Here is an 18,087-nt window from a genome sequence, read left to right as displayed (position 1 = left end):
GCCATGGCTTCCAGCCACTCATCTGCTCTCTCTTGCCCTGGGCAGCTCTGCCTCCGGGTGATGTGGTAGTAAGGACTGCCCAGCTTGAGAGTGCAAGCAAACTTCATGCCCAATACTGTGCCACCAGGAGGGAGGATGCAGGTGAAGAGAGTATGTGGGTGGCCCACGTTTTGCATGAGCAGCTGCCTCTGCTCACCTGCACCCTCCCTGCTGCCCCTCCCAGAGAGAGAGAGAGAGCAAGCCGGCAGATGCAGCACCTTACTCTTGCTCTCCTTGGGCCCAACCCTCTCCACCATGTTGTCCAGAGAGCGAAAGTGCCCGCAGCCTCAAATCCCCCCACTCTCTAGTGGCAGCGAGGACTAGGAGGCTACCGCCGGGGGCCCGAAGGCAGAGAAGTGCCCCATGATCGTCGCCAGGGATAGAAGCGCCAGCTGCCCGGGGGTCCCGGGGGCCTCCGCGCTGGTCCCAGGGGCGGCGTCTGCGCAGGCTGCTCCGCTCGGCGGCCGGGGTGGGGTGCGGTGAGGTCCCACCCGTGGCTCTTTCTCTTGTCTCTCGGGCCGAGCCCCGCCCTGGGGATCAGGTGACAGCGGAGGCTGGAATTTGACACCAGACTCTGCCAGCCGCGGAGATGGAGCCGGTGCTTTTCTCCCTGCCAGAGGCCGCCTGTCCCGGAGCCCGGCCGGCCGCAGGTCCACTTCCCGAGGGCCGAGCGCCCCGCCGGCTCCCTGCCTCGCCGTGTGCGGTGAGTCCGGCCCGGCGTGGAGGGGAATCCCGGGATCGGGGCTGCCCGGACGCCAGCCGCTCTAACCCGATCTTTCCCCGCAGGGGGGCGCTGAGCCCACCGGGCACCTGCCGGCCATGCAGGCGACGTGAACGTCGGGCGCCCGAGGGAGCGATCCCGGCGGGGCCGGGCTATGGCCCCCGGGGCCGGGTGAGCGCAGGAGCTGCCGAGGAGCCGCTGCCGCCGCCGCCGGGAGGTAAGAAGCGGGGCTGCCGAGCTCGTGGTCCCTCGCGGGAAAGGGCTGTGGGTGTGTGCAGTTCTGTCCCAGAGCGGGGAGAGGCGAAATCTCTGGTCGTCGGGAAGAGGGAAGGGGCGCGGGGGCCCCTCCTCCCTCCCTCCCCGGCCGATCCCGGTGTAGGTATTCCCCGTGGCTCTGACCAGGCCGCCGGTGACCGTGTATCTCCCGTGCAGGGAGCGGATTCGATGCCCTGGAAGGGCCGGTACCCGAGGGCAGAGGGAGGCGCTTCCCGGCCCGGATCCTCGGAGTATGGTCCCCGGAGAGCCGCGCGCAGCAGGAGGCGCCCGATCTGCCAAGACGGAGCGCGCGGTGAGTGCGGCGGGCGGGAAAGCGCGAGCGCAGCGCCCCCTAGACTGGGGCGGGGAGGAGAGAGCGGGGCAAATGCGCGGCGGGGGTGGCGGGTGGAGAAGCGATACTCTGGAGCGGAGCAAGTAGATAGGCTGTTCGGAAGGGGAGCTGGCGCTTGTCGCGGCAGGGCTGCTTCTCCCCCGCCGACCCGGGTAACTCTTGGCGGACTTCGAGTGCCTTCGTTCTCCAGAGGGCCGCTTGCTCGGAGTCGGACCGCACGCTCTCTCTCTCTCTCTCTCGGTTCCCCGCACCCCACAGCTCAGGTCTGCCTCGTGGCTCCAGTCTTAAGTTTTCCAGGCAGCTCCTCTGGAGAGAATCGATGGTTGGGTGTGTTGTATGTGAGAGAGACAGAGAAAGACAAGAGAGCCTGATGCAGGGTGTCTCTTTGCCTTTTCCGAGGTGGTCCACGGTCCTCTTCTCTTCTAGAATTTCTCTGGCATTTCTCTGCGTTTCCTCTAGTCCAAGAGTGGCTAACCTTTAGCCCTCCAGATATTGCTGGACTACAACTATCATCATTCCTGACCATTGGTAATGTTGGATGGGACTGAGGAGTCATAGAATCACAGAATCATAGGGTTGCAAGGAAGGGACGTCGAGGGTAATCTAGTCCAACCCCTTGCAATGCAGGAATCCTGCTCACGGTACCTGGGTGGGCTTGACCCACCAACACAGCCAGATGCATTGACCCTACAGAGCCTAACAACTTCTAGGGAGCTCTCTGGGGCTGTTAGCCGAGGCCTATCAGGAAGGACCTCTCTGGTTTCCTCAGGCACTTCCAGAACATATTTCCACCAGCATTCAAAGGAAAGAGAGAGAAGAATTGGACACAGTTTCTACATCTTCAAAACTTGAGAAACTCAGTTCTTCCACCTCAGTCGCTGAGCCTACAATGCTATGCAGACTTACCTGAGAGCAGCAGGACTTACTCTGAGTAAACTTGCCGAGGATTGCACTGCAGGTCTGTTTTCCACTCCCCATCAGCACCGGTGTCAGGCGGCCCACTCTTCTTTTCTGCTGTGGTTCCAATCCTGGCGTGACTTCTCTGTTGCTTCCTAACAGATATAATTCCTGCTGGTTTTGGTTACTGTTCAAGGGAATGTGGCGTCAGGTTGCGAGTCCTGCATTAGCTTGCTTGCTCACTTAGTCTTTTGACTGTGTTCGTTGTAGACACCAGGGACATGTTGGGCTGCTCCGGTCGCTTAGTGTCCAGAGGTGAGGCTCCAAAAATGACACTTTGGCATGCAGTTCCAGCCACAAGGGGTCCAGGATAGCATATGCATGGATGCTTTACAAAGTGAGCAGGATGTTCAGAGTTGTGGCGGGTGGTGGTGGAGGAGCAGCAGCAGGAGAAGGAGGGGGGGTGTATATTGGCTGCTCATCAGCTTCAAGGAAGATTTTGCTGCCAACATCTCTTTGTTTTGGAAAGTAAACATAAATCTTCAAACCAGCTTCCTTCAAAAACTCCTGCAGCTCTGCAACGGAGCGCCTTATAGTCACTTCTGCTTGTTATGACAGTTTGAGGCACCAGAGAGATAATATTCTGTTCTCCCCGCCCCGTATACTAACCCATTCCTTTCTTACTAGCCATTGTTTTGTATATTTCCCTAATTGTCCACAAACAGACTCTGTTGTCCTATGTGCTCTGTCTGCCTATTTGGCTCTCCCAGAACCAGTTCCAAACACTCCTCCCTGATTTGCGAAATGCAGCACAAGCAGCCCTTCATTTCTTAAACGAAACAGTTGCATGACAGGGGAAGATGCTGTTTTGATAATGTCCTTGACCCTGGGTGCTGCCAGGTGGCACATACCAGGCAGGAGTCTTCAGGAATACATTTCAAAGGGTTTGTGTCATCCTTCTGAAGCAGCTTCTGAATTCATTTTGCAGCCAAAATTCAATGGATAAGCCTCCCCTCCCCTTCGTTCTTCTCAGTCCTCTTGGGTTTCCCTGGGAATTGAAGTTGGTTTCCCATCCCCATAATTCTGATCCAGGTCTGTGCAAGACTTGCATTAATGCACATGAGTCAAATTCAGGCCTCTGCATCAGAGGAGGCATGGCTTTTCCACCCAAAGGTCTTGGGAAAGCGGAAAGATGTATTTGAAGCTTCCAGAGTTGTTGCTGGAAGCTGATGACTGCCAGAAGCTCTGCAATCAGTGTGGTTATTACTCTGTGCTGGGTCTGGCAAGATATGGAGGCAGATTTCCACTGGGCCTCAATGTCTGCGGACTCTGCATACTAGGTATGGTTGCCTGGATGGCAGAGAATTAACAGAAGTCTGAATGCTGAAGATCACCAGTATCTATTAGGATGTGCTTGGACATTGGACCCAGAGGATATAATTTCCACATTTCACAGGTTGATCTTCAGAAGTTACTTTTTTCTGTACAAAATCACTGGTAGGACCTCCCCACCTTCCAGGACAGACATGGATATTCTGTGCAGGGCTTAAAGATAGAGACGTGTCTGTTTCAGTGGAAGGCTCATAGACTATAGAATTGTAGTGTTGGGAGGGGCCACAAGGGTCATCTAGTTCAGGCTCCTGTGATGCAGGAATTCTTTGCCCAATGTGAAGTTCGAACCCATGGCCCTGAGTCTCCTGCTCTACTGACTGAGCTATCCCAGGAAGATCCCAGGAAGCCTGTCTTTCTCACAGCTACCCACACTGCTGCGTCTTTAAATCATTTTGGAACTCTCTGTTTCCCAGTCTGGAGAATCAGAGCTAGGTTTTCTGTCTTAGCCACTGAGATGAGATAAAGGGTTCCCCTCTGTGTGTGGTATGGGCAGTGTAAAAAAACGCAGCAAAACTCTGGTTCTCTGTTGCCACCTTGTGGGAATCTGATAAAGTGCACATCTCTGCAAACTTGAGCAGATTTTCCAAATGTTCCCTCATGCAGGAGATGAATCCTGTCTGGTCAGGTCAGATTGATGCCAGTTGAAGGTAGTCTAATATTAAAGCAAGCTAATTAAGGTGGTGGCAACTTCAGATGGAAGGATAATCAAGAACCAAAAGGGTTTACCTTTGCATCTTTTAAAAAGGCTCAGCTGTGTAATACTCTGGGGAACCGCTCTCTGTAGTTGCAGGGCAGAAAGTAGTGTGAGGGCAGACTGTGCCTCTGATAAAATCTGGTGCTTCAGTGGGTTAGTTCTAACAATGAGCCTACAATCCAAAATTTTACACTGGGGTAAAATTGTCTGCCGTTGTGGAACAGGTGTGCTCATATCCCACAAATCATAGCAGTGGCATAATAAAGTACCCATGTTGGAAGTGCTTACTGTCATAATAGACTCTTCCATGTGAGCCTTTCGTGGTTGCATGCCTGGTGGCAGCCCTTACAAACCCCAAGCCATTTGTGTGCATGTCACCATAAACATGAACTAGCATAAAACCTTCAGAAATTATCAAGCGAGGTCTCATCAGAGTTGGAACCAGCCAGAAACCCCTTTTGTCCCAGTCCTGGGTGGGTGCCTGATCTCTCCACGGTACCCTTCTAGAGATGATGATGAAATGACTCAATACAAGACTCATGCCTGTTTTATTTATTTCAGCACCAGCATCCACAAAATAGTTGCTTGCTGTGGATATTGGTGGTCTTAGCTGATGCTAAGGAAATGGCTTGTTTTAATTTTTCATTGGCCGTCAAGATACGTTATTGGGACAGAGCCATGGGAATGTCTCCTAGCCCAACCCCATTCCTGTTACAGACTCATACCAGATCCTAAACTGCAAACTTTCAGGTCAACTATCTCTTGCAAAGGTCATCTGAACTGCTTTTATTTAGCTGAACTGACTCACTTATCTATTCAGGCTTGCAGTGAAGTAAGGAGAAGTGTAGATCTAGGCAAGTAAGGCTGAAGATGTAGAAATTAGGCTATTCAATTAGGAAAGAAAGGTCTGGTTCCTGAACTGTGTCTTTGTGTTGCAGGTAGGATGGAGTGGAGAGTGGAGGGGCCAAGGCACAGATCAGACAGATCTCCCTCTGCCTACAGGAGTTTGCCTGTCCGACAAGACCGATACAGGGTGAGTTAGCCTCGCCAGAAGGTGTTTTCAACATGGGAGCAGGAGCTACAGTAACAATGGGTTGGTAGAAAGGCCCTTGTCTGCAGGAGGATCTCAGCTCTCCCAATGTATGAGAGATGGAATGGCTCCTTGGTACATCACTTGCCTTGGGTTTCCAATGCATGAATCTGTTTTTTTGCTGCTCTGTGTTAGCTTAGCCCAGTGTTTCTCAAACTTGGGTCTCTAGCTGTTGTTGGACTACAACTCCCATCATCCCAAGTTAGCAGAACCAGTGGTCAGGGATGATGGGAGTTGTAGTCCAACAACAGCTAGAGACCCAAGTTTGAGAAACACTGGCCTCTCCCCTTGTGGGAACCTTGTCTTGGATGGCTGCATTGTACATAGCAGTTTTCTTACATAGGTTTCATTTTTATGTAGGCCAAAGCTTGTCCATTGCTCATGTGAACTTGCATATGTCTTCTTTGCTGCATGCGTCTATAACTGTAGCTTCTCACTTGGCATGCATGTGATGAAATGGATTCCTGGGCACCTTTATCTTTTCACATAATGGTGCAATTATGGCACATATACGTGGCCAGCATGTGTTTTCCAGCACAGAAGTGACACCCACATTAGAAGGTGAAGTAGCCTCGAGACTCCAGCACAACACATTGCCTCCTCACCACACCCTCCTCTGTAGGACAGCCTTGCTGCATTCTCTGTGCCCTTGTTTCCATGGGGTATGCTTACTGAGGTGTGCCATTATCTCTTTCGTAGGAGCGGGGTTTGTGGGGTACAATCACCCTGCTATCATTGTTTGCTGGTGCAGTCATGGCAACCCCGCAGACCTGGCACAACAACCAGACATTGGGAGCTGCCTCTGATGGAAGCATGGGCACTGCCAGCCCTACCCCTCTGGAGGAAAACAGCAGGGAAGCGTCATCACTGGGCACATGGAGCTATTGGCACGGTAGGAACCTGGCATGTCTCTAGGGGAAGTGGGTGAGGGTCTGGGATAGTGAGGATCTGAACTTTTCCCAGTTGGATCCTCAGCCACACAGTGGTCCCCAGCTTCCTTTGTCCCAGGCACTGCTGTGATGCTTTGCCTCTCTTTAAATCATTTGCCCCCCCCATGTCCATTGAAACAGGCAGTCCATTTGCAGCGCAAATGGAAATAGGTATGTTTCTTCCTGTTATCTTTTGGGCAGATTGAGCCCCAGGTCCTTTTCCTTGATTCCCAGAGTCTAACATTCTCCCCATGCCCCTCTTATTTTTTTCCTTCAGGGGGAAACGTGACCATAGACAGGCTGAGCTCCTCGGAACTGCTCAGGGCTGAGCGCTCCCCAGCCAGCTCCAGCAAGGCCAAGAAAGGATCCAAGAAAGCCGGTCGCAGCAAAAACAGCCGCTACTGCCGCCTGCACAGCCGCCTGGTGAAGGTGCGGGACCTTGGGCTGGGCTTTGAGTCGGAGGAGATTGTGCGGTTCAAGTACTGCAGTGGGTCGTGCCAGCGCGCCCGCACCAACTATGACCTGGCCTTGAGTAGCCTGCTACAGCAACGCACCATCGTGCCTGGGCCTCATGACCACCCTTCCTCCCACCCCTGCTGCCGCCCCACCCGGTATGAGGACTTCTCCTTTATGAATGTGCGCAATGCCTGGCGGACTGTGGACAATGTATCAGCAGCAGAGTGTGGCTGCGTGGGCTGAGGGGGCTCCCTACTCCGAGCTCACAGTGTGTAACTGAGGCTGCAGCCATGCCTAGGGCCTTGCTCCATTGGTGGGGCATGAGACGCGGAGAGACACGGTCTGTGGTAGGGCTTTCCAGGTCAGGCAGAAGCAGCACATGGACAATAAGCAGGAGGAGAGCATGATGGCCATGGCTTGAAGGTGCCTGGGCCTTCATCTCCACATCTGTGGAACATCTTCATAGGGTACTTTCCTCACAGCAGCAAGATGGTGAGATGGAGGCCAGCCAAGCCTTTGAGGGCTGCAAACCCACACTGGAAGGAATTCTCCCCTTTAGGGTTTGGTCCGTCAACCGTGTCGTGCATTTGCTCACCCATCAAGTTGCACCCTCCAGCAGAGAAGCAGCACTGGGATTTCCCATACCTTTACTCAAGGGATGAAGGACAGGGATGTAGCCTGAAAGACCTGTGGTGCAAATGGGTAGGTTCTTGAGCATCACTCCTTACCACTTTGTCAGGCAGTGGAAAGAATTGGCTGCTCACTCAGGTCACTTGGCCCTGTCAATTGCAAGGCTCATGTTCTCTCCCACTTTAAGCCCCCAAACCTTTCCCTGAGCGACTTGGTTTGCTCCATCAGGGAGCAGATGTAGTTGAACACGAAGGACAGAGTCACAATGCTTAGCAGCAGCTTCAGGGTCAACCTACAACTGGTGAGCTTGTGCTCTGACGGTCCAGCGATTGCTACTGCTGTCAGTCTTGTGCTGGGATGGTCGGCACAGTTGTTGAGGACTGAATGGAGCACCTTCCTGGTTTTGTACTAAGATGGTGGTAATTCTTAGAGTCCTTGACCTGGTTTGGGGAGCTTCTCCTGGTGAGAACAAGCGCTTGGCAGATGGGAGGCTGGTGGCTGGACCTTGTGGAGGGGATCAAGAAGCACAGCTGATGGAAGTGTTATGTTTCCACAGTGTAGTTAAGGCACCTATAGCTATAGAAAATGGTCTTATCCTATAAAACCAATGATGGTGTTAACATCCTGGTTTGCAACATTCCCTAACACACTACCAGCAGCTTGGAGTTTGGCCACTACAGTTGCCAGGCCAACACTGGAAGCAGCAATAGCCCCTGCCAATCCCTGAGTCAGCCATCACTTGGTGCCAGCAGGGTGGGGAACTCTCTGTCCTAGAAGTGACACTTTCTGAACAAAGTTATTTATTCTCTAACTTATTTATTTATTTGTTTGAACCCCACTCCCCACCCAGTGGCACCTATTTATGATGCTGAGAGTCAGGCCTGGTGTACCATTGAAAACGGGTGCTGATGTTATGTCCCAGCCTGTGACCAGCAGTTCCTACTCCCTCTTCCCTTCTTGGCCTGATCAAAGGCATTTCCTCTTTTTCCTTTCCTGATTTTTATATTCTCTACCCTTTATTTGCATTTGAATAAACTCTATTTTTGTACAGCAGCAACTTCCTGTAGCAATAAAGCCTGTTAAGGCAGTGAGAATTGGCTTCGTGTGTATCTGTGTAGGAGGGGGGGAAACAACAAATATGCAAACCAGCTCAATTCATAAATATAGTTTCTGAAGCAAGTGTGGGCCCAGACAAGCATTTGACTATAATAATAATAATAATTTTATTTTTTTATAATAATGTGCCTTGTCATCTCAAAGTTTATCACCCATGTGCCAAACCTCTTGTTTATACATGCTTGGTTGAAAGCGAGTTAAAAGGCCAGCAAATTGAACTCTGGCCAGCAGTGCCCTAAGAGCTGCTTCCTTTCTAAGTAAAAACCTGCAAATCCTGGGAGTCCTCTCACCTCAGTTTCAGGGTAAAAAGAGGGCTTTGGGCAACAAATGTTAAGTAACTTTGTGAAAAGTATTACAGACTAGTCCATCTTAACATGGCAGTTGATGTTCCTTTATTCAAAACTGGATCCACTGACATCCAGTGTTGGTAAATGGTTACCAGATATTATAAAAATAAGCTCTAGAAACCCCTGAAATGCTTAGAATATGTTATTTTATTCATTTCTAACAACAGCACAGGTGGTAAAGAATAGATTGTGCTGCTGAGCTTCTCCAATTTGAGCCAAGATTAAGCTGGCATCTATCAACACATTCCTGAAAGGAAAAAGGGAGTTCTGTTGGAGTGACTTTTCCACACTGAAAACAAAAATTATGAAAAGTAAGACCCCATTAAAACTAGAGACAACATGGCTACTCCTCCATTTGGTAAAAAATACAATGTCCTTTATGATACCCTTAGTGCATGATGCATGCATATTTATTGTTGGATAAACACTGTACAAGTCACATCTCCAACACTGGTCAGAACGATCTGAGATGTTTTCAAACTTAGCAGGTAGTAATTATTAGTGGTAAGCTATTTTATTTATTAATTAAAATATTTACAACCCGCCGTCTACACCAATCATTAAAAAGAACAAATCCAACTACCGATCAGGATTGGATAAACAAATAATAAAGAATCTTTAAACACAAGTGATGCTAATAACAAATTAGGCATGCATAACTGCATATACTCGAGCGGTTAGTTATGCAAACACGTTTCACACATTACTAAATCCTGGACTAGTGCCTACCACACAAGTAGTTTAAGCAGTGTTTATACTGGTGCCTGTTGTGCAGTTTACTTAGAAGTTAGTCCTGGTGACTTACTCTGTTGAAGAGTGTGTAGGAGTGCATCTGTAAAGTAGCTGCCCCCACTTCCTGCCCAGGTTCATAAAGACATCTAGTTTAAGATTACCAGACATCCCCATTTCCCGGGGACAGTCCCCGGATTTACAAATCAGTCCCCATACAAAATCCATTGAATTTGAAAAGTGTCCCTGGGTTCATTGAAAAAAATCTGGTAACCTTAACCTAGTTTTGTTTTTTATGTTGCTGGGACTGGTGTGGTCTTAGGGGTGTGTGTGTGGTTTTTTTTTTAACGTTTAAAGCAGGGCAGAGCAGCCTCAGGGCAGGGGGCTGATTGTAGCTCTCCAAATTCTCTTTCTGGCCCTGAGACTTCCCAGGCCACATTCTTCACTGACTGGTCTATGGATCTATGCCTTTCAGGGGCCCCTCGTCGATGCATCAAAATAATACTGACCTGGTCTTTAAAGAAAATTACAAAAAAATGTATTAGGAGATAATTTGTGAGCTTCCCCCCCCCCCAATATTTTGACTGCCTAGAGGCCTCCACAGGGTTTAATCCAGCATTGTCACTGACGCTGCTCTGTCCCCCCTTCAGCTTTTTTATCTGACCAGAACAAAAGTAGCCCTGTAAATAGTAGCCCACTACACAAAGGTGAGTCACACCCGATGTTCTGACCCCACCCACCAATGCCACTTGAAAGGTTGTCTACCGGGATTGGGAATGTTTGTGTAACTTGCTTTGAGTGATTTATGGGTTACCTAACTGTTTCCATAACATTCTATTTCTATACCACCTGCAATTTTGCTGCTGCTCCGAGGTATCTGGACCAGACGCCCTTACTTCCAACTTCGTCCGCCCCAATCTCGCAGAATCCCATTGCTTATCTGAGAGTCATTATTCCCCCCCCCCCGCCACCAGGGGGTGCAGTAGGCAGAGACTCGCCACACTGCAAGAACTACAACTCCCATGAGCACCCTTGGGCCAATGTATCTCGCGTTTCCGGAGCTGGGAACTACAACTCCCATGATCCTTCCGCCACAAGCTTGGTCCTCAGCGGGAAGCGGCTGTTCTTGGCGCCTGACTGGAAGCGAGCGAGGGAGCTGGCAAGAGGGCTTTTGGCGTGGACAACCCGGCAGCGCGTGAGGCCCTCCCTCCCTCCGCTCTCACTGGGTGCCCCACTGGGTGCCCGGCCCAACTGCCAGTCAATTAGTCCGACTGAGCGGCCAGGGAGGCGTCTCGGCGGCGGTGGCGGCAGCGGTTGCCGCCTCAGGCAGATAGAGCGACCCTCCTCGGGGGGCGTTGAGCGGGAGGGGCCGGGCGAGTACGAGACCGGCAGACGCCCTTCTGTCTGTCTGTCTCTGGCGGGCGATAGGCAGGCACCTCCTCCGCCATTAAGGGCAGAAGGACAGATTCCCCGCTTCCCCAGGAAATTTGCGTCAGTTTATCAAGCCTTTTCTGTGCTCCCTCCCAATAATCCCGCTCAAGGCGGGGCGCAGATAGTCCGTGCGCTTCACTGGGGCGGAGGCAGGTAGCTTCCATTCACTCTGAATCTTGTTGGAACAGGCGGGATATTCTCCCCTTATATCCCTGCCGAGAGTCGTCCCCCCCATCACCCTTTGATGCCCTGTGTGGGGGGCAGCTAGGCTTGTATCCCTCTTGCAGAGAAGCTGATAAGACATCGCGCCTTTAAAAAAGAAGAATTTTGGGAAAGAATCCGGCAGCCCCCACTTTTTTAAATAAAAAACCCCTCCCATTGACAGGCTGAGCACACGTAGCACTCCCCTTTCCTTCGGGCGAGACACAGGCAAGAGAGAATTGCCCTTTTTCTCTTGGTTGGGGGGCTGCTCTTCTCTTCTTTCGCCCGTCCTTCCACCCCAAGATGCTGCTGCCGCTGTCGCCGCCGCCGCCTACCCCCCTGTAGCTGAGCCCCAGTGCAGGGCGAGGCTCAGACCGTCGGCGTGCCGGCGCCATGGAGCGCCGAGGGGAGGCTGCCGCTGCTGCCCTCCCGCAGACCCTGGACTTCACCGTGGAGAACGTGGAGAAGGTGAGAGGTGGGGAGGAGGGGCCGCTTTAGGGTACCTGTGTTGGGGTTGCAGGGTGGGTTGGGTGGAAGTGCCTCATCCTACACCCCAGTTAATTTCCATACACGGGATTAGGAGCTTTCAATGTGCTCAGGCTTTCAGTGTACATTTGTCTCAGGCAATTCTGTCTTGAGTTCCAGTAGTTTTGTGCTGTACTTCACCTATTCGGTGGGCACAGCTGCTCCCATCTTGATCTTCTTCAAGGGACTGAGAGTGCCCTTGGCATGTTATTGGTCTCTGACATTGGCTTCACAGTTTAATTTGCACTACTGTAGCCTCTGAATCCCATTGAGTCGCGTGCACACACACTCTTTGGAGTGGCAGTAATATTGGTCCTTACGTTATGATCTGGGAACCTTTCCTCCGCTTACCTCCTTCTGAGAGAGTATCATGATGAGCCTGGCAGGGGGGTGACTCTACTGCTGCTGGCTTGAGGTGGCATTTGCAGAAGTGATGCTCTGCCCTGACAGCATACCCAGGGGGTATCCTGTTCCTCACTTGAATCCTTAGCATGTCATAGTCAGAACTCATGGTACTTTGGGCTTTCTCCTTTAGCTTCACTCCTCAGGAGATACCCTCTAGTTGTAGAAAGCAAAGTGGCCTTTACACACCTGGAAGATGAACAGTTGTCTGGTGACTGCTTTATTCTTTTGGCAGTTGTGTAATCACCTGCCTCTGTTCTCTTTTAGATGTAGGCATAAATGTACCCTAATTCACGGGAGTTATTTAAATGGTATTGTGATACTGGCTATGACTCCTGGCATCTCCATGTGAAAGGTTCTGATGGCAGGTGATGGGAAATACCTCTGTCTCAGACCCTGGAGAGCTCCTTCCACTTAGAGTAGTCTGTCCTAGTATAAGGCAGCTTCCTATATTTACATGAATTTTGTAATGAGAGTAACCTTTTATTTTTGAGGGCCTCATTCCCTTGGCAGTAATCTGTCAGGGACTGCATGCTGATCATGGGTGGGGCTGCCACCAGCTTTCCTTTCTCTTTTCTGCCACTCCTTACTTTTCTTTCTCCCTCCTCCTCCTCCTCCTCCTCCCTGGCCAGTAGGCTGGGGGCAGAGGGAGATCACTCTTGCCAGAGATGGTTTGCTGTGGTTTTAAAAAAATTGGTTAGCAGGTGGCCCACCTCTGCTATAGGCATACCACAACTTCACCGGCAGATATGCTAGACTACTAGACTAGAGTGAGTGCCACCACTTGGTTCAAGGCTAAAGAGGATCTTACCTATGTAATTGTTCCACATTCCTCCACTGTAATGCTTTTGCAACTATTTCTCAAAATTCTTTGTGGTGGCCTTGTGGAAGGCAGGCTGCTAATTAAAATACAATTGTGCTTCAGATTTACACAATGCATTTTTGAGAGATCAGAAACAACCATATACTGTAGACAAGTATTTTTGTCTCCATGTTGTAGATTGAATGTTGAAGCTGATGAATAGTAGCTTGTTCAATACTATCTAGTGAGTTTATGACTGCATTGAAGAGGGACTCCCCAGTCAAAGCTCACACTCATAGTCACTACCTTGCACTAAACCAGCTCTTTATCTGTATCCAGGTAAACTATCGCTATAATCATCTCTGGACTGTGATGTGCTGTATAATGGGCATTAACAAGGAGAAGGAGGAAGAATGGATGCTGTGGTACTAATTACTGAAAGTGCACCATATTTCTTGAGGCTCCATCTTAAATTGTGGGGCAGTCTGTGTTATGATAATAGTGAAGATTTCACTTTGCCAAGTGATTGTTGTCTTAACTATTGCTGCCTGTTTGTAAGAATAAAATTCTACACTTACAATATAGAAAAGCATGAGTTTGGAGCTGATTTTGAGAAGTTGTTCAGGAATGATACTTACAAATATCTATATCTGTATCTACATAGCAGGCCCATGTGAGTTTGGAGATTTCACTCAAGTGTAAGTAGGACTCCAATCTGCTCCTGTTTCCCACATTGGGCATATGTATAATTCATTATCATACATTATGATGAATATAGTTTATCTTTAAATGAAAAGGAACATTTCTAGCTTCCAGTTTTTTGAAGGTGGGCTTGAAAATGTGTGAGCAATATATGATGAAATATTGAAAGCCAGGGATACCTTGTAAGTTTCCTATGGGCCATTGAACTTCAGCTCTGTGCCCTGCATAGCTCCATGACTAGGAAAAGCAGAATAAGTTTGAATAAGTTATACATACTGCAGAAATTTTCTTTTCCTGCTTGAAACTGGGATACTTTGGCCTGAAAGAAATTAAAAAGCAGTTTAGGGTTAGTCCTGAACAGTTTGTTTTTCTCCCCTTCTGTTGAATAAAGTTCTGCAGGATGGAAATTGTTATTTTTGTTAAACAACACACATCTTCCATTGTGGCTTTGTAGAGTGCTCTGTTGTGCACATGCCACTATTCAGGCAGCTTTAACCAGCCTTTGCTGCCCATTGTGTTTTCAGAAGCACTGGAGCAGCCACTCCCTATTGCATCCTGAATTCTGTCATTCTGTTCATGTAAAACTGTCACACAGGTTCCAGGCAGCTCACTAGTAGTGATTATGACATTTAGCCCTCTTCCTAGCAAAGTCCAGATAGTGACAACTCACCAAGGTATATCTTCAGCTGGATATGGAACCTGACTTGCTTCCCTTTCTTTGTTAATTAGATCCATATCCAGGAATGGCAGACTCCTAGTCCAAGGTTTTAGGCCATGATGTTAAAAACCTCCATACGGAATAAGGGTTTGTGCCTTTCTGCAAAGTTATGTAGCAGCGCTAGCTTTTGTGGCCTAATCTGTTACTGGGTAGTGCTGCTTTATAATTCCCTCTGGAAGGAACGCACAGGCAGTGTCTTTGTGCGAGCTGACAATAGAGCAAATGTTGACATCAAGAAAGGTCAGTACACCCCAGGTGGTGATTAGCTCAGCAAGTGCTGGGGTAGAAGTTGGAGCCATCGGGGTGTGCCAGAATGGCTCCCGCACTGGCTGGGAAGGGCTGCAGCAGGCTCTCAAGGATGCTTCGGCTCCCCACCCCCCACCCCAGTCTGTCTCAAGCCTTCTTTGCTTCACTGCCTAGCACTGTTTGCATCAAGCTTTCCTGTAAGATACAACTGTTAGGCTATAACAGTGGAGATTGGTTGGCTGACTGAGGAGGAAGGGTGTAAGCAGGAGATTGTGCCAAATAGTCTGTATTTAGTGCCAGTTTATGCTGCAGGAAGCATTGACTATTGGGGTCAAGATACAGGTTTTTGAGTAGGGCCAAATCTGCCATGCGTTTGTCTCATCAGCCCAAGGCTTTTTTTTTCTGCAAGTGGCAGAAGGTGGTACTCTGCCAGGGTAGATTCAGACTGCCTTCTTACGCAAGTGGTGTATTTTTGTAATAACAATCATCTCTGGTCTTGAGGCTGCCTCTTCATGGCAGGTGCCATAGATCCAGGGAGTCAGCATCTAACCAAACCAATATGCTCATGCTCCAGTTCAGCCTTGAGGTGACTGAGTAGGCTAACCAGCTTTTGCAGGAGCTCCTAGATTTGGTTTGTAGTTATCACTGTATCAGACATTTAGACCAAAGTAGTTAATGTTATCTGGCTGTCACAGGCAGGGGTTGAACTAATACTAGGCACTTTTTTGTATTCAGTGCAGAGCTACCTAACCTCACACATTACGGTAGTCTATGAATGAAGAAGCTTAATTGGTTCTGAGTGTTTGAATTATCCAGTTAAAAACTTCAGAACGGGTTTAAACAAAGTGAGCAGGGGAAGCTTGGGAAAAGCAACACAAAGGAAAAGGAAGTTAAAACAGTTATACCAATTAAAGTACAGCTTAGATTTTAACCTTAAGGAACAAGGCATTATATATTTATGTTACAGTGTTCAAAACATTTTTTGTTTTTGTTTTTTGGGAAAGGTCTTGTGATAACACAGGCCCATTTGGCTTAGAGTGAAGTATTCTTCAGGTCAGAGGCAAGGGTGTCAGTTGTCATTTTGCGCTTTTTATAGGGTGACCCTAAGGAGGTGACTTGTCTTCCAGCAGAAGCCAAGGGATATGAATATGTATAGAGGAATTATCTTATGCTGTGTGTAGTGCAACAATTGTTTGGGGTACAGAAAAAAAATGGTTGCACTTTCAATAAGAGATTTGTAAAAAAATGCATATTTCTCTGACTTCAACAAGTTGGTAAAAAATAGAAAAAACGAATCTGAAGATGGAAACTCCTGGGAAACACCTCATTTCCACCACTGGAAGACATTGGATTGAATCTGTACACACATGCACTCCACTCTTCCTATAGCCATCTTGATGGTACTTTAGGCAGCAGTTCCTGTTAACTTTATGGCTTCAACATCAGACACGTGTGGTGTAGTGGTTAAGAGTGGTAGACTTGTAATCTGGTGGCCCGGGTTCGTGTCTCCGCTCCTCCACATGCAGCTGCTGGGTGACCTTAGGCTAGTCACACTTCTCTGATGTCTCTCAGCCCCACTCACCTCACAGAGTGTTTGTTGTGGGGGAGGAAGGGAAAGCAGAATGTTAGCTGCTTTGAGACTCCTTTGGGTAGTGATAAAGCGGGATATCAAATCCAAACTCTTTCTTCTTCTTCTGCATTTGCGTGTTTGTGTTTGTTCTCAATCCAGTGTATTTTAATGGTTAAAGTGTTGGGCTATGACTTGGGAGATCAGAATTCGAATCTCTAGTCAGCCATGAAGCTCACTGGACTTCTCAGCCAAACTACCTCACAGGGTTGATGTGGGGATAAACTGGGGAGGGGAGAGCCATGTAGATCATGCTGAGCTCCTCAAAGGAAAAAGGTGATATATAAATGAATTTTTTTTTTTTTTAAACAGAATTTATTGACATTTTCACAAAATAACACAAACCCAACCCCCACACCTACAAATGAAATTTATAAATGAAATTAATAAATCAAATCCTTCCACGTTCCCTGCTATACCCCTTGTGGGCATGTGTGTGTATTTGAGGTGAGGGCTGTATCATCTAGGCTCTCGCCCTGGATAAAAAGGTTTTGGTTTCCATCACTTCTAATTTGAGGTGGTGAGCTGCAGGACTGTGTGATGTGACAGCTGAGACAGCTGCCTTCAGACCTAGATATTGGGGAATAGAAATACAAGTGAATCTGCCTCTTTGACTCTTTAAAAATGCTGTTGCTGATTTACTGTTGTCAAAGTAGTCTGAAGAGCCCTTTCCTTGTATGCAACTGGGAGTAGCTTTCCTGACCTGCTCCTTTCCCAGTAAATTTCCATAGTACTGTTGAGGATTTCATTGGACTTTCAGGGTATAGTAGCATTTCATTTCAAATGGAAGTCTGCAGAATGATAATGGTCGCAAGTGCAAGCCTTAGCTCAAGTTTCACAGGCTGGCCATGTTTAGTTAGAATTATAGAATTGTAGAGTTGGATGGGACCCTCAGAGTCATCGCTAGTCTGACATCCTGTAATGCAGAAATCTCAACTAAAGCATTAATGACGGATGGCTTTCCAACTTATGCATGAAAACTTCCAGTGAAGGAGAATCCACCACCTTCTGATGGAGTCTGTTCCAGTTGTCAAGCAGCTCTTACTGTCAAAAAGTTTTTCCTAATGTTTAATTGGAATCTCATTTCTTGTAACTTGAATCTATTGGTTTGGGTCCTAGCCTCCAAAACAGGAGAAAACAAGCTTGCTGCATCTTCTATGTGACAGCCCTTTAGATATTTAAAGATGGTTGTCTTTCTCACCTTTACATACCCGACTCCTTCAACCATTCCTCATAAGGCTGGGTTTCCAGACCTTTGATCATTTGGTTGCCTTCCTATGCACATGTTCCAGCTTGCCATTATCTTTCTTAAATTGTGGTGCCCAGAACTGGACACAATACTTTAGGTGGGGTCTTACCAAAGCAGAATAGAGTGGTAATATTGCTTCCCTTGATCTGGACACTATACTTCTGTTGATAGTACCAGCACATGGCCTCTCCACTTGCACAGAGCTAGCCCTGGAAGTGCTGCTGTTGAGAGCAGCAAAGCAACAGGTCCAGGAACACACCATCTTAAGGGTGTCTTTAGCTTTAACAGTTTTAGGTTGCCTGGCACAACCCTGTGCTGGCATCAGCCAAAAGTGACTTCCCCAAGGACATGCCTCTGCTTGATTTCCAGGGATAGGATGCTGGAGTATTTGGAACAGAGCAAACCACTATTGTGGCTTCTTAGGTTGCTTTACACTGCTCATTATGAATTGTGTTGCAGAAGGTATTGGTGCTGTGCATGTTAGAAAGAAGTTTTTTGTTCCTGCGTTACAAGATGTCATTGCTCATAGACAATGGG

General features: G+C 48.5%; 2 protein-coding genes across 6 annotated transcripts in view; both read left to right on the top strand.

Moving 5' to 3' along the window:
• Positions 1–500: 500 nt before the first annotated feature.
• On the top strand, positions 501–8,549 carry ARTN (artemin). Its single transcript, XM_033152356.1, has 5 exons — positions 501–977; positions 1,193–1,328; positions 5,293–5,383; positions 6,140–6,332; positions 6,647–8,549. Exons 1-5 carry the CDS (start codon positions 629–631, stop codon positions 7,066–7,068), a joined length of 1,191 nt encoding a protein of 396 aa, XP_033008247.1. The 5' UTR covers positions 501–628; the 3' UTR covers positions 7,069–8,549.
• Positions 8,550–11,421: 2,872 nt separating this feature from the next.
• IPO13 (importin 13) overlaps positions 11,422–18,087 on the top strand; it is a 41,749-nt gene continuing 35,083 nt past the window's right edge. For 2 of the 5 annotated variants that reach the window (XM_033152353.1, XM_033152350.1), the window contains exon 1: positions 11,423–11,747. In XM_033152353.1, the coding sequence (XP_033008244.1) occupies positions 11,673–11,747 (75 nt within the window). In that variant the 5' untranslated portion in view covers positions 11,423–11,672. Of the gene's footprint in view, positions 11,755–18,087 lie in introns of all 5 variants that reach the window. The other 3 variants (XM_033152351.1, XM_033152352.1, XM_033152354.1) reach the window with 3 other exon arrangements.

The sequence above is a fragment of the Lacerta agilis genome, chromosome 6 (assembly GCF_009819535.1).
Source record: "Lacerta agilis isolate rLacAgi1 chromosome 6, rLacAgi1.pri, whole genome shotgun sequence".
NCBI classification, from domain to species: domain Eukaryota; kingdom Metazoa; phylum Chordata; class Lepidosauria; order Squamata; family Lacertidae; genus Lacerta; species Lacerta agilis.
The sequence above is the reverse complement of the archived record's forward strand: the minus strand, read 5'-3'. Positions and strand labels throughout refer to the sequence as shown.

Bases quoted from the DNA above. Each gene is read 5' to 3' on its own strand.
- ARTN (XM_033152356.1), top strand. From the start codon at position 629: ATGGAGCCGGTGCTTTTCTCCCTGCCAGAGGCCGCCTGTCCCGGAGCC. The intron at 1,329-5,292 runs GTGAGTGCGGCG...TGTTGCAGGTAG, and splicing joins CTGCCAAGACGGAGCGCGCG to GATGGAGTGGAGAGTGGAGG. The intron at 5,384-6,139 runs GTGAGTTAGCCT...TCTCTTTCGTAG, and splicing joins TCCGACAAGACCGATACAGG to GAGCGGGGTTTGTGGGGTAC.